At 40.5% G+C, this 16,407-nt stretch overlaps 1 protein-coding gene across 1 annotated transcript in view; it reads left to right on the top strand.

The window, feature by feature from the left end:
• The window catches only part of NEDD1 (NEDD1 gamma-tubulin ring complex targeting factor), a 62,342-nt gene that overhangs the window by 17,174 nt on the left and 28,761 nt on the right, over positions 1-16,407 (top strand). The window contains exons 6-8 of the mRNA XM_030549395.1: positions 6,679-6,908; positions 7,392-7,593; positions 9,135-9,327. Coding sequence (XP_030405255.1) covers positions 6,679-6,908; positions 7,392-7,593; positions 9,135-9,327 — 625 coding nt within the window. The remainder of the gene's footprint in view (positions 1-6,678; positions 6,909-7,391; positions 7,594-9,134; positions 9,328-16,407) is intronic.

Raw genomic sequence — 16,407 nt, 5'->3', positions numbered from 1 at the left:
TCCCTAAAGTCATTGGGAATTGCGTTCACCCAGATACTAAAATCTACTTCATACTTCAATTTTTTTTAAGTGTTCATTTTTGTTGCTTGGCCCTCTTCTATGCATGCTAACTGCATACATGTTTTTTCTAAGAGGGAGCTGCTGGGTGCTCAGCACTCTTGAAATCGTTACACTTCTGGATTAGAGGCTAAACTGGGCACTCTGGTAACTCAGCAAGTTACTTAAACACTTGCCTAACTTGACTTAATGTTAGGCACATGGTTATTATTTATAAGTGTCGTCATAGATTTTAATGCTCGATGGAAACATTAAGACTAGTGTCACTTCCTGTATAAAAAAAAGTCCACAGAATTTCACCAGGTGATTTCTGCATGGAAGCCCATAACTTCTTGTTGAACTCAAGTATTCACCCACGAAAGCTCATGCTCCAAAATGTCTGTTAGTCGATAAGGTACCACAGGATTCTTTGCTGCTTTTACAGATCCAGACTAACACAGCTACCCTTCTGATACTTAGTCTTCAAGTGATGGAGAATCTACTACATCCTTAGCTGAACTCTAATTATCCTCTTTATGAAAAATTTGTGCCTTGTTTCTAGACTGAATTTGTCTATCTTCAACCTCCAGCCATTGGATCTTACGTTTTTGTCTGCTACATTAAAGTTGTTTTACTATCAGGGCTGAATTGGGTCAGTAGTTTTTTTTAAGTCTTGGCAGTAGAACTTTATACTTGCCAAGCCCTAAGGTAGATGATGGAAAGTGAAGTTCATTGCTGGTAAATACAAAGTAATGCACATTGAAGAGAAAAATGAAACTATTCACATAACTTACAAGAGTCTATATTAATTGTATCAGCTGAGGAAGGGGACTTGAACATCACTGTAGACAGCTTACTGAAAGACCACAGCTCAATGTACATCTGCACCCTCCAAAAAAATAACACTAATAATAATAATAATTAAGCAAGATGCTAGTATGTATAAGGAATGGGATGGAGAATGTTGTTTTATATAAATCAGTGGTGCAGCCTCACCTGGAATACTATATGCAGTATTGGGCACCCTATCTTAAAAACAAGATTGTAGAGTTACTAAGGGTTCTGACAAGGGGTTACAAATAATCACGGGTATGGAAAAACTCTCTTGTAAAGAGAGACTGAAAAGATTGTAATTCTGTATCTTAGAAAGGAAATGAATAAGAAGGGATATGATAAAGGCGTATAAAATAACTAGTATAGAGAAAGGTAGGTTAGGAGTATCGATTCTTCCTTGTCTCATAACATGAAAACAAGGGATATTCAATGTAACAAATTTAAAACCAATAAAATAAATTAATGTTTTTTTTCCACACGATACATAACTAAAATTAATGTGAAACTCATTGCCACAGAAACGTTGCAGCTAAAAACCTAGCAAGATTCTAAAGAAGATTGAATGTTTTATATGGATAGCAAAAATATCAAAAGTTACAATAATTAATGATAAACGAAGAGTGTTAGGGAGAGAAGATCTAGTGCTTCAGAGGTTTTAGGCCAGTAGTTTTTAACCCACAAGCCATTTGCAGCCCAATCAGCACACAGCTGTGGCCCATGTGCCATCCTCAGAGCCATACAGGTAGTACATCTATTGTGTGAATGCAGCCCATATAATACAGAGAGAGCTGCATATTGGCCCACAATGGAAAACAGATTGAGAACCACTGATTTAGGCTAATTTCAGTTATTGGAGATTAGGAGGTGAACTAAAAAGGGGGTCAGGTTATTCCACATCTTTTCTGCTGTGGGGTGTCTTGAACCTTCCTCAGAAGAATTTGGTGCTGAGCACTGTTGGAGACAGGACACCAACTAGATGATCTGCAGCTCTGATTCAGTATGGCAATTCCTGTGTTCCGATACACTAAATCTAATTGCCTGTATAGCTTCCGATTCATTTAAATTAAAAAACAAGCGCCATTCTTTCTGCAGATATGCCTGTTTTGATAAGGTTCTTAAATTCTAATTGTATGTCGTCAATGCAGAGAGTCCTGGACAACAGCTCTGCAAACTGTTCAATATCTGAAAGACTTTTCTTGTAATAAAGCTATAATGGAATGCCAAAACTTAAAAGTAACACTAGAAACCCCTTACATTTCATTGGCCGTTTCTCATTCCAAGATACGGTGTTGAATTTAATCTTTGTCGTGTTAGGAATTATAAGTAAAGTGTTGATAGCTAGGATGCATCATATGTGGTGTAGGCTGTACCACCTTAATTAAGATTGTGTCATGATTAAGACCTCTCTTCAGTTGCTTATAACTTTGCCAGACTGTAACTGTTAGGGTGAAATTTTCCATGTCGGGTGTGTGCCACTGGCTGAATACTTTTGGAAAATTTCAGATAAAATTGTTCAGCTGTTTCAGAAAATGATTAGGAGAAAATACACTGCTTTGCCCATGCTTGAAACTAAAAATCTCCTGAGCAGGAGTGTGCACAGGAATAAAAATTTGCCTGCTTTTGGAGGGGCACTTTCTGTGCCCCCCAGGACCAGAAGAGCTGGCTCTGCTCCCTTACCCTGTGGTCTCTGGGCTGGTTGGTGGAGATTGCTCTTTCCTAGCAGGTGGAGGAGCTGGATCTCCCTGCCCTGGAGGATTTCTGTGCCCCTGCTGATTTGGGAGGGGGGGCGTGCCCCTGCTTACCCACTCTTGCACTGCCCCTGCTCCTGTGATTTCCTTCTTGTACCTCTGTGCTTTGGAGCAGGAGCTTGAACTTTGACTCAGTGGGGAGGTCACGCTAGTGTCAGGGATGTGTCTTTTGCTGTTTGAAGGAAAACTTGTCCTGTCCAGATTAGAGCTTCTGAAAAATGAGTTCACACATGCTTAGAAACTTGTTGGTATCTCTTGCCAATTTAACTGCCTAACTATGCCTATATTAAATATGCCTGAGCCCAAGGCTGTAGGGGCTAAGCAGAACTTCCCTGTAATTGCTCCTCTTGGCTGCCGTGAGGCCAGGAGACAGGCCTATCTATGCTTTCCCTGCTAGTACCTAAGCAGGAAGCTGCCTAACTCTGGCCTGGTCTACACTACGCGTTTAAACCGAATTTAGCAGCGTTAAACCGATTTAACCCGGCACCCATCCACACAATGAGGCTCTTAATATCGATGTAAAGGGCTTTTTAAACCGGTTTCTTTACTCCTCTCTGATGAGAGGAGTAGCACTGAAATCGGTATTGCCGTATTGGATTAGGGTTAGTGTGGCCGCAAATTGACTGTATTGGCCTCCGGGCGGTATCCCACAGTGCACCATTGTGACCACTCTGGAAAGCAATCTGAACTCGGATGCACTGGCCAGGTAGACAGGAAAAGCCCCATGAACTTTTGAATTGCATTTCCTGTTTGTCCAGCGTGGAGCTCTGATCAGCACGGGTGGCGATGCAGTCCCAAATCCGAAAAGAGCTCCAGCATGGACCGTGCGGGAGATACTGGATCTGATCGCTGTATGAGGAGACAAATCTGTTCTATCAGAGCTCCGCTACAGAAGACAAAATGACAAAGCATTTGAAAAAAATCTCCAGGCTATGATGCAGAGTCCACAGCACAGTGCTGTGTGACAAGCGTAACGGAAAGCCAAAGAATCAAATGGGCGCTCATAGAGGAAGGGAGGGGGGACTGAGGACTCCAGCTATCCCACAGTCCCCACAGTCTCTGAAAAGTATTTGCATTCTTGGCTGAGCTCCCAGTGCCTGTAGAGTCAAACACATTGTCCGGGGTGGTTCAGGTTATAGCTCGACAATTTACCTCCCCTCCCCCCCTGTGAAAGAAAAGGGGAAAAAAATCGTTTCTTGACTTTTTTCAATGTCATCCTATGTCTACTGCATGCTGCTGGTAGATGGGGTGCTGCGGCACTGAACAGCAGCATCCTCTCCCTTCCCCTCCCCGGTGGCAGACGGTACAGTACAAAAGGACTGATTAGCTGTCCTCATCATCATCCCGTGAGTGCTCCTGGCTGGCCTCAGCTGAGGTTGGCCAGGGTCACCTGGGTCAAAATAGGAATGACTCCCGTTTATTCCCGGCAGTTGCTGTAGAACGGCTGATAACTGTCCTCATCATAGCAACTGGGGTCTGAGCTCCATCAGCCTCCCCGCTTCATGTCTAAAGAAAAGATTCTGTACTGCTTGGACTATCATAGCAGCTGGAGGCTGCCTCCCCCTCATTTTATCTCACTAAAGAGTCAGTGTTTCTTATTCCTGCATTCTTTATTACTTCGTCACACAAATGGGGGGACACTGCCATGGTAGTCCATGAGGGTTGAGGAAGGAGGGAAGCAACGGGTGGGGTTGTTGCAGGGACACCCCCTAAATGGCATGCAGCTCATCATTTCTGCGGGATCTCTGGGGCTCTGACATGGAGCGGCTGTGCTCTCTGGTTCTCTGATGCACTGGTTCTCTAGTACACTTGCCCCATGTTCTAGGCAGGACTGACTCTATTTTTAGATAAAACATAAAGGAGGGAATGACCCAGGCAGTCATTCCCATTTTTATCTTTGCGTCCCCGGCCGACCTCAGTGAGGCCAGCCAGGAGCACCCATGACAGCAGCAGACGGTACAGAATGGCTGATAACCGTCATCTCGTCGCCAATTTACAACGTCATGGCAGACGATGCAATAGGGATGGTAACTATCTCTGCTACCTTGCAAAGGCAAATGAATGCTGCTATGTAGCACTGCAGTACCGCCTCTGTCAGCGGCATCCAGTACACATACGGTGACAGTGGCAAAAGGCAAAATGGGCTCCATGGTTGCCATGCTATGGCATCTGCCAGGGCAATCCAGGGAGACAGGGCTTGAAATGATTGTCTGCCATTGCTTTCTCAGAGGAAGGAATGAATGACGACATTTACCCAGAATCACCCGCGACACTGTTTTTGCACCATCATGCATTGGGATCTCAACCCAGAATTCCAATGGGTAGGGGAGATTGCGGGAACCATGGGATAGCTACGGGATAGCTACCCACAGTGCAACGCTCCAGAAATTGATGCTAGCCTCGGTACATGGACGCACACCGCTGAATTATTGTGCTTTGTGTGGCCGCGTGCACTCGACTTTATACTATCTGTTTTACAAAACCGGTTTATGTAAAATTGGAATAATCCTGTAGTGTAGACATACCCTCAGTAGCAGATGGGTGAGGAACAGAAGGAGGGGGAAGAGTTGTACTGAGGAGGGAGGGTGCAAGGATAGGAGCAGGAGGGGAGAGGGACAGGAGCAGAATGAAACAGAAGATGAGGGGAGATGAGTTGTGCAAAAAGGTAGAGGATAGAAGTGAGGGAAGGATGAACATGGGCAGAAGCATAAGGGTGTGGGGGCAGGCGCTGGAGAGGGAGGGATAGGAGCAGAAGGGGCTGGAGAGATGGGGCAGAATGGTCTAACCACTAGAACATCCTTCCCTACAGAATCTAGAATGGATCATAGTATATTTGAGTCCCACATTCCTTTGTTGTCTAGCAAATAGCTGTGAATCCCACTGGCAAAGTGTCTCACCCCATCCCTGTGGTTGTGGCAGGTCAACACAGATGATAACTCAGGCTTTATGTGGCCCTGCTACCACTAGAGGGGCATAGAGCACCACATGAGTCACTGTGAATTACACAGTTCTCCCCGGAGCACTCAAATCCCAAGCTTTGTTTCCATAAGAAAGACACACTCTGAGTGTGACTTCTGCATCTGAACACAAAATAGCAATTGGTTTTGCAGCAGTGAAGTGAGTTCTCTTCATTTTAAAGAGAGAGTACTCAGAAAGCTGATGGAAGTCACATTCACCACTCACTTCAGAGCAAAGACTTAAAATCATGCAGTAACTCATCTATTTATGAGATCACTGACTGTGAGGGGGGGAACTTAGCATGCAAAATTAAAAGACAAAGAGGATATGCCTTGGTCAACTTAATTTCCTCAGTTACTGTATTTACACTAATGTATAGTGCCCACATTGTGTCCTTGGACATCAATAGTAAAAATATGCAGCCAAGTCTTCTCCCCGTAGGTTACAAATGCTATATCACATGCTAGTTATAACTTCCTCCTCCTTCATGTTTTATCAAATTACGTTCGCATCACTGTGGTGTATTTTAAAAAGTTCCACACTTTTGGTAAGTTAGCAATTAGTAAAATTATAATATTGCTTTTCACTTGTCTAGGCACAGGCTCCATAGACCAACTGATGCCTTATAGTTAACTTTATGATACAGGCATTTTTTAAAGTTTCCTTTAATTATAAGAGATATTGGCATAAAATCAGGAAATTTTTCTCTGGAGTTTCTGTTGTTGCTTCCTTAACTCTCGCTTTTTGACTATGGTGTAAGCTGAGCAGCATAGTGGTCAGGAAGGAATTTTCACTTCACACATACTGCATTACGATACCAGCCAAATGCATTATGAGTGTTTTTTTTTGTTTGTTTGTTGTTGTTGTTTTTTAAGCCACCTTCCTCTGAAGCATCATGTCTAAGAAACATGATGTCAATCTGTTGACTTATGGCCTGTTGAATTATGTCAGCTTTTGCGATTCTAATTCAGATTACTTTTTTTGGTCTGAATGATTTAGACTTGTTTAACCTTAACTTTATATACAGATATATTGCATGCATTTAATTTTGTAATAATTTTTAAATTAATAGTGCATTATGCATGTTTGGTTTATTTTACAGCCTATTCGACACTTGAAATATTCTTCCTTTAAGAAGTCTCTATTGGGCAGTGTGTCTGACAGTGGAACTGTAACGCTGTGGGATGTAAATAGTCAAAATCCATACCATAATTTTGAAAATGCTCACAAAGCTCCAGCCTCAGAAATCTGCTTTTCTCCTGTCAATGAGTTGCTACTTGTCACCATAGGTTTGGATAAAAGAATCATTCTCTATGACACGTCAAGTAAAAAGTAAGGATTATGTAACTTTTGGTAAGCATTATCTATCAGTGGATTGTATGGGAATTTGACTCAATTCTTGTAACTCCAAGAAGTACATTTGTCTGTGATTAGAGGTTGTTAGTGTTTGTTTTAAAGTCAGACCACATTAAGAATTATAACTTCTAGATTGAATTCTCTAGAAAATAGCGGTTGTGCTCCAGTTAAATCCCTTTTTAGGGTGTATATATAATATTTTGTTAATGTGTAAGTGTACAAGCTTCACGAAAGGCTTGATCCATTGCCCACTGAAGTCAATGGGAGCCTTTCCACTGACTTAAGTAGGTATTTATCAGTCCTTAGAAGAATAAATATATTGCAGATCTGTAGCTGAATTACAAAAATCTGTATTATATAGTTTGCTGTAATTCTTCAGTGCTGTTGGGAAAGTCTAATTAAAAATACTTTGTTTTTATTTTTAATTATAAAACCTTCCTATATTTCTCCTGTCTGAAGACTACTGAGAACTCTGGTAGCTGAATCTCCTCTGACAGCAGTAGATTTTATGCCCGATGGCACTACCCTGGCTATTGGCTCTTCCCGTGGAAAAATTTACCATTATGATCTAAGAAAGCTGACATCACCAGTAAAAACAGTCAGTGCTCACAAAACCTCTGTGAAGTGTATACGCCTTCAGTACAGTAGCACTTGTTCAAAGGTAAAACATTTCCTTCTTTATTACTCACTTAAGTTAACAGAAGGAAAACATTAACTTTAAGTCTTCTAAAGAAATGTGTATGCTGAACTGTCAGTGTATTACAGGTGTCAACATAAAGGAGAATCCGTCAGATTTTTCAACACACCAAGAGAAACTATATAGGAAACAAACATTACTTGTAGACATAATCCATTTAATTTTCTTCTCATGAGCGAAATTTAGTCTTAAACTCTTTTTGTGTGTGGCTATAGTGCAGTTCTGGGCTTTCACTTCATCCAAGGGGGAGCCTTGTGACACATCAATGTCTCTCTTAGGGTACGTCTACACTTGGAGTGGTATGTGTGATTTCCATCTTGCATAGACATAGTCATGTTAGCTCTCGCTGAGCTAGCATACTGAAAATAAAAGTTTAGTTGTGATAGCATAGTGAGTGGTTGCACGGGCTAGCCATCTTGAGTTCAAACCCCACTGAATCCTATGGGTACATACATGGCATGCCTAGCCCATGCCACCAATCACTGCTGCCCATGTTACCATGGCTACATGACTACTTTTAGTGCTCTAGCATGATGAGAGCTAGCGCAAGTATGTCTACGTGACATGGGAATCACTCCCCCAGCTCCTAGTGTAAACATACCCTTAGACTGAGTCTCCAGGCTTCAGCATCCCAGTTTCTCACTGTGACTCTTCTAGCAGGGCCTGTTCAGTTTGCTCCCTGCAGAAGTCCTCTCTCCAGGGAGCTTTATAATCAGAAAATGTTTGCAGCAACACAAGTCAACCTTTACCAAACAAAGTGGTGTTTATTAGTCAACGGGAACAGTGTATTGGGGAAATAAGGTAAATTAACAGAGAAGGCCTAGTCTCATGAATCTAACCTAAACCTTATTCTCTCCTTGCAAATTTTGGATAAGTTCCACACAGGCCAGATCTCTCTGTTCCTGGCCTGGCAGAGACAGTCAGCCCCTGCAACATTTTTCTCTTTGTACCTCAGTCTGAGACTTATTTCCAGCTGCTCCTGCCCACTTACCCCAGCCCACTCTCTCTGCTGGGGTCTTTTAATGGTTTTGTGTTCTTTTGAGCCAAGTCTTAGGCCTTGGAAAAATAAACCCACTACTCTGACTGGAGCTAGGCTGTGGGCATTTCCCTATTTAAATGGCTTCTCCCTTCTCTTAAGGACCCTCAGTATTCTCTCTGGAAGTATTTTGTCTCTGCTATTGTTCTATTTCCTGTTAGTGGGAAACAAACAAACAGCCTCCTTTGATTTAACTCCATGCAGTCAAGCAGAGTAATAGCAAGCAGGTAAAATAAGGCACACACGATATTAATAGAAATAGTACAAAATCTCCCACATTTGCTTGAAAACATCTGACTCCCTACTTGTAATCAGAAACTGAGAGGTTGTATTTGTTTAGACCAATTTATTGCAATTTAAACATTTTGTGAAACTTGTCCATGTTTTGAACAGGAAAAAATAATTTGCGTATTTTTTTTCCTTTCAGTTGAAGCACTAATAACTTCTTAAATTTACTATTTCTCTTCAGTCCAGCTTTAATAAATGTTCTTCAAATAAACCAGCATCCAAAAGAACAGATGTTAAAGCGAGTAGTAATGTTGGAGGAATTCAGAATACTGGCATAATCAAAAATCTTACCTCTAACACACCAATTACAGTTTCACCCCAGCCCATCTCAACAATTGAGAGTAAAGGAACAGATGTTGTTCAGGACAAAACAGGTAAGGAATCTGTTTTTTAGGATAGGAAATTACCTGAATTTATGAAAAAAGATCTGGGAGCTATACTTCACATGCTTTGGCCAGCCTTGCAGAATATCATGTCACTGTGAAATATTGTTTGTGTATATAATTGGATTCAACTGCCTTAACTATGAGACTATCCTTTCTCTTCCCACAGTTCCCTACCTCATTCACCACAGGCCTTCAAACTGCTGCAACAAATCAGGATGGTATTGACCAACAACAGCCCCATTGCTAGATAACCTTAATTCAATCCCAGACTGGGTCCGTCCTGTGCACTGAATGAGGCAGGTATCCTGTGGGGAAAAAAACCAGTATGAGATCATGTAATTAAAGGCTGTATCCTGTTGTATACACACAAGGGAGCCGAATTAAGGCCACAGGCAACATTAATTCTAACATTTTGTAAGTTTTTGACTTCACAACCTTAATTTTCTTTTTAATGTAGGGTTTTTTTTATTGTAATATTTAGCTTAGTACAGGAAGTGGCTGTTTTGCTCATTTACATTGTTAGTGATACAGGGAGTGTCAAACCTCAAAACAAAAGAATGTAAAAGTTTCAAGCCTACTTAGGGCTTGTCTAGACTAACAGTTAGTCCATGGCAAGCTGGGTTGTAAATCTACCTCTCACTTCTATGTAGACCCTGCTTCTGCTCACTAAAAGTTCCCTTGTGCGCTTTGATGTACATCTCCTTGAAATGAGAATAGATCGAAGCAAGCTAGGGAATTTTTAGTGTACAGTAGCAGAGTCCCTGTGGACAATTAGCACTAACAGCTATCTAGATAAACCTGCAGTGTAGTAGCTATGGCGCTATTTGTTTTTTCCGTAAAATTGGGAGCAGCCACAATTTAATCACCATTGTGTCTACCTTGCACCCTAAAACTGCATGTGCTTATGATAGAATAGCTATGTATGAGCTGAAGGAACTGAGAAAGTCACTGGATCCATGTGACATTATCCAAGATACAGTCTGGACAGTTGAGCAGCTGTGTCTCCGTAATTCCCTAGCCAGGGCTGCCTTTTACACTGCTTTGCTGTCAGAATATCCACTCCTTCCCTGTTTTCACAGCTTTTAGCATGCAAATTCACTCCCAGCTAAAATACATGAGCACTCTGACCAGTCACTCATGAATTACATACAGTGCAACACCCACAAATTCTTATTCCTAGCTTTGTCACCCCAGAAATGTGCATCTTGTATTGTCCAGGACACTACTGAACAACGCAAGCTCATAAAAAGTCCCCATCATTTCATCAAAGGAAAATGCTATATGTACTAGTTTTATCCCAAATGGAGTTTCCCACAAACTTTAATCCAAACACACTGGTTAAGATAAAACAATAATATAAGTTTATTAACTACAAGATTTTAAGTGATTGCAAGTGATGATGCATGAAAGTCTGGAGTGATTACAAAATAAAAAAGTAATACACAAGCTAATACCTAACTTAGCTTGTTAAGTGAACTTAAGATCAAAGATTTTTTTTGTCCCACTATATGCTTCTATAAATTTCACCGCCTGGGTCTCCTTTCAGCCTGAGACCACTCCCCCTTAGCTGAGCTCTTTGAGAGTTGTTGATGTCAAGACAGAACTGGGAGGAGAAGAGGTGCAATCAAGTGTTTTCCTTCCTCTTCAGAATTCAGTTTCTTCAGCTAGAAACCTCCTTGCTGAGTCATGCTGACATGCAGTTCTCTGTGAATGTGAGGTTGAAATCATCCCTGGGGTGAAATGTAACCTTTTTATTTACACCTTCCCCCCCCTGCTGGAGGATGGCTACTAAAGTAGGTGATGGCCCTTTAACACCTGTCCGGGGTGATAGTGTGTCTTTTTGTCTCTGAAAAACTGATTTGTGGTGTTACCCCAAATTACAACATATTTCAGTAACAATCATACAGTAGAATCTTATAAGTTTGCATTTAGTGTCGCTACACATATTTTAGCAGGATAATGATATTCAGCAGATTTTGACTTTTCAAATGATACATCACAAGGCATACTTTGTGCAAAATTTATCATTTGTCTTGTGAAAGTGGTGACCATAATAGTAACCCGTCACAGTCCATTTTATATAATTAATCTTGCTGAGTTTAATTGTGGTAGAGTGATATAAAAGTTTTAGATTACCTGTAGACTGTTTTGGTTCTGCATGAAATTATAAAAACATAATGGCCATACTGGATTAGACTGATGGTTCATCTAGCCCAGTATCCTGTTTTCCAACAGTGGCTTGTGCCAGATGCTTTGGAAGAAACTAACAGAACAGGGCAATTATCAAATGGTCCAATCCCTGTTGTCCAGTCCCAGCTTCTGGCAGTGAGCAATTTAGGGACACCCAGAGCATGGAGTTGAGTCCCTGACCATCTTGGCAAATAGACATTGATGAATTTATCCTCCATTAACTTATCTAATTCTTTTTTGAACACAGTTATGCTTTTGGCCTTCACAACATCCCCTGGCAATGAGTTCCACAGGTTGACTGTGTTTTTGTGAAGAAGTACTTCCTTATGTTTGTCTATTAATTGTGTATTTATTTCATTGAGTGACCCCTAGTTCTTGTGTTATGTGAAGGAATAAAATAACATTTCCTTATTCACTTTCTCCAGTCCATTCTTGATTTTATACACCTTTATCATATCTATCTGTCCCGTGTCCATCCATCCATCACCATTAGCCATCTCTTCTCTAAGCCTAGCTTAGAGGCAGTTTTTGTCCAAGCAGCTTAAAACATGGAATGCTTTGCAGGCTAGTTTTTGGGTTTTTTTGTCCCCCTGACCCCCTTTCTAGCTCTCACTAGAAAGATAGCTGGGGACTATAGGGTGAGAGTTAGGTGAGTTAAATCTACCAGGGACTTTTGGAGATCTTTACCTTTTACTCAAGAATTCAGATTATATATATATGCTTGATGCTAACAAAACAGAAGAAGAAAATTATGGTGCAGCATATTTTGTGATATTTGTTTTAAAGATATGCTCCAGTTTTTTGGGTTTTTTGTTTTGTTTTTTAACTTTTGCATGAATAATGTTAAGCAGTTCCAAGTCTATCTTGCTTTTCATGCCACAGTATTTGTAGTGAAGAGAAGGCTGAATTGTTTTTCTCATTCCTCTGGAGTTTGTGCGTCATACTTTATACTTTGGCTGAGAGAAGTACTTACAGTTAGCGCTTAAAGGTGCAGGAAGTTCTCTACATTTTTTTTTTCTTTTAAAATAAAGCTCACCACAAAGGCAATTAATTCATGTGCCCTTGTTGCATTTTTTTTAACATTGTGCATTGATTTGACAGAGGAGATGATGCTAACTAAACACAGCACTTTTAATTAGCAGCTGTTTTGTAGGAGATCTGACCTTACTCTGCAAGGAGGTAAATGCCATTGCTGTCTGAGGTATAACTTATTGAAATTTAACTTGAGCAAATTCAGTTTGAAAAAATATTCTCAAGTCTATTGAGCAAGTCTTTGAGGGGTTTCAAGATTCAGAAGAAATTTTTAATGATTTTTTTTATGCTGCTAAACTTTCCCTCTTTTTAAATAAGGAGAAGTATGTTTAACAACATTTATTAAGCTATAAGCCACTGCAATCTATAGGGACACTGATTAATTAACCCTCTTGGGCATGCAGTGCAGTCTGAGGTGAAGTAGAATTCTTCCTGTGTACCCAAGAAGTGTCACTAACATTACTGCACCATCTGGAGAGTCTTTCTTCAGTTACAACATGTACTTATTAAAAGCATTTATCTTTCCTATTTAAAAACAATTACTTTTTTTTATGATTGAGTCCTAGCATACAAACAAGACCAGTTAAAAATTTAAAGAGTGCATGCTTGAAATTGGCATCTGAGTAATGCTATAAAATAGCATATTTTCTTGTATATGAGCCCAAAACCCTGTGCTTAAGTTTTATGGAGTCTCCTTTGGGTGTTGGTGAGAGTAAACCTAGTAGATGAAATAGTACACTTTTATCGCAGTATTACATCTAGGATAGAGTGGAAAGGAATCTAAGCTCAGAGAGAACACTATGTCAAAATATATCAAACTGAAATTCAGAATGTGATCCAAATTACAAGTTTATGGATCTGATTATGCAAATGTACACGCATATGAGTAACTTCACACACATGCATAGTTACACTGAGTTTAGTTGGGCCACTTGCATGATTGAAGTTACTGATGCATAAATGTTTGCAGGACTAGGCCCTGTGAATGGATTTCACCCTGTTTTGTGATAGATTCATAGGCACATGCATTGTTGTAGTCATGTTGGTCCCAGGATATTAGAAACACAATGTGGGTGAGCTGCCTTATTTCAACTGTGTTACTCAGACCTGAAGAAGAGCGCTATGTGAGCTCAAAAGCTTATTTCAACCAAGAAAAGTTGATCCAATAAAAGATACTACATCATTCACTTTGTCTCGTAGACTTTAAGGCCAGAAAGAACCAGCATGATCATGTAGTCTGACCTCCTGCACATTACAGAACCTCACCCACCTGCTTAACCTCTGGCTGAGTTACTGAGTTCAGACCATTAAGTGACCTGTGCCCTATGCTGCAGAGGGCCACAACCCCCCCCCCCCCCAACATCTCTGTCAATCTGCCATGTTTAGGATTGAGAAGGAGTTTCCCCTCAGGTCAATCAGTTAGATACTAAGCATCTTGGTGAGAGCCACCAGCTAGACAGCTGGAAAAGAATTCTCTGTAGTAACTTAGAGCCCGTCCCATCTAGTGTCCAGTCTCTGGCCATTGGAAATATTTGCTACTAGCAGTCACAGATGGGTCACCATGCCATTGTATCAAGTATCAGAGGGGTAGCCGTGTTAGTCTGGATCTGTAAAAGCAGCAAAGAGTCACCCAGGAAAGCTCATGCTCCAATATGTCTGTTAGTCTATAACATGCCATTGTAGGCAGTCTCATCATACCATCCCCTCCATAAATTTATCAAGGTCAATCTTGAAACCAGTTAGATTTTTTTGCCCCCACTGCTCCACTTGGAACACTGTTCCAGAATCTTATTCCTCTGACAGTTAGAAACAGTCATCTAATTTCAAGCCTAAACTTGTTGGTGACCAGTTTATATCTACTTGTTCTTGTGCTAACATTGGCCCTTAATTTAAATAACTTCTCTCCTTCCTTGGTATTTGTCCCTGTGATGTATTTATAGAGAGCAATCCTATCTGTCCTCAGCCTTCGCATGGTTAGGCTAAACAAGCCAAGCTCCTTGAGTCTCCTGTCATAGGGTAGGTTCTCCGTTGCTCTGATCATCCTAGTAGTCCTTCTCTGCATCTGTTCTAGTTTGAATTCATCTTTCGTAAACATGGGAGATCAGAACTGCACTCAGTATTCCAGATGAGGTCTCATCAGTGCTTGGTATAATGGTAATAACACTTCCCAGTGTCTACTGAAAATATCTCACCTGATGCATCCTATGGTTACATTGACTTTTATGACAGCTGCATCACATTGACTGCTCATAGTCGCCCTGTGGTCAATACACCCATGTCCTTCTCTTCCTCTGTCACTTCTAACTGATACATCCCCAGTTTACAGCAGAAATTCTTGTTGTTAGTCCCCAAGTACAAGATCATGACTATTAAATATCATTCCATTTCTGTTGTTCCAGTTTTTAAGGTTCTCCAAATCTGCTTGTATTATAGTCTGGTCCTCCTCCATATTGGCATTACCTTCCAACTTTGTGTCGTCCACAAATTTTATTAGCACATTTCCACATTTTATGCCAAGGTCATTAATGAAAATGTTAAATAAGACTGGTCCCAAAATTGATCTTTGTACTCCACTAACAACTGCTCTCCAGCTTGACAGTTCATCTTTCAGACCTGTTATAGTCTCCTCTTTAACTAGTTCCTTACCCACCTTTCAGTTGTCATATTAATCTCCATCTTTTCCAATTTAACTAATAATTTCCCATTTGGAACTGCATCAGGTGCTTTACTGAAATTCAGGTAGATTAGATTTACTGCATTTCCTTTGTCTAGAAAATCTTATCTTCTCAGAGAAAGAGATCAGGTTGGCCTGGCGTGATCTACCTTTTATAAAACCATGATGTATTTTATCCCAATTATCATTTACCTCTGTCTTTTAATTAGTCTCTTTCAGAATTTGTTGCAAGACTTTACATACCATTGAGGTCAAACTAACGGGCCTGTAGTTTTCTGGATCCTTTCCTACCCCTCTCCCCTTTTCTTAAAAATAGGTGTAGTATATTAGCAATTCTCCAGTCATGGGGTATGACAGTCCAGTTTATAGATTCATGAAAAATCCTTGCTATTGGATTTACAATTTCATGTGCCAGTTCCTTTAATATTCTTGGATGGAGATTATTCAGGTCCCCCAATTGGTCCCATTAAGCTTTTTTAATTTGACTTTCACCTTGGATGCGATCATTTCTGCTTCCATATCTTCGTTTCCATTATCCACCCTGTCACTACCATTAAACTCTTCATTGCCATTATTAAAAACTGAGGCAAAGTATTTGTTTAGGTGTTGGTTCATGCCTAGATTATCTTTAATCTCCACCCCATCCTCAGTGCTTAGCAGTTTTCATTTTTTTTCCTTGTTTTCTTTTTATCTGTATGTCTAAACAACTTTTTGCTGTTGGTTTTAATTTCCTTTGCAAGATCCATCAAGTCAAGCTTTTCTGTTTGGTTTCAAAAGGTCTGCTTGTATATTGAGTAGCTAATTATAGGCAGGGCTGGCAAAGGTCTATATGGTAGATCTAAAGGTTCCAAGCCTGCTGACACCATATGGATATCATTATGATGCCACATGATGGAATTCCTATTTTTCAGTTGGCTTTTTTGGAAACCTAGGCAATTACACACACACAAAAAAGTTAAAAGAACACTAAAAAAAATGCAATGTTAAGTACTCAGAAGTTTGGAAATGCCAGAATTAAGGTTTCAATCCAACATTAATTTGCCCACTTTAATTACATGATCACTATTATTATTTTCCACAGGACCCCAGCCTCATTCAGTGTCCAGGATGGGCCAGCTCTAGGCACTCATAATTAGTGGAATAGGGGTATGGAATTCAGATGCTCAAGACAC

Source organism: Gopherus evgoodei, chromosome 1 (genome assembly GCF_007399415.2).
Source record: "Gopherus evgoodei ecotype Sinaloan lineage chromosome 1, rGopEvg1_v1.p, whole genome shotgun sequence".
Taxonomy (NCBI): domain Eukaryota; kingdom Metazoa; phylum Chordata; order Testudines; family Testudinidae; genus Gopherus; species Gopherus evgoodei.
Note: the sequence above shows the minus strand (reverse complement) of the source record. Positions and strands in the feature narration are given on the sequence as shown.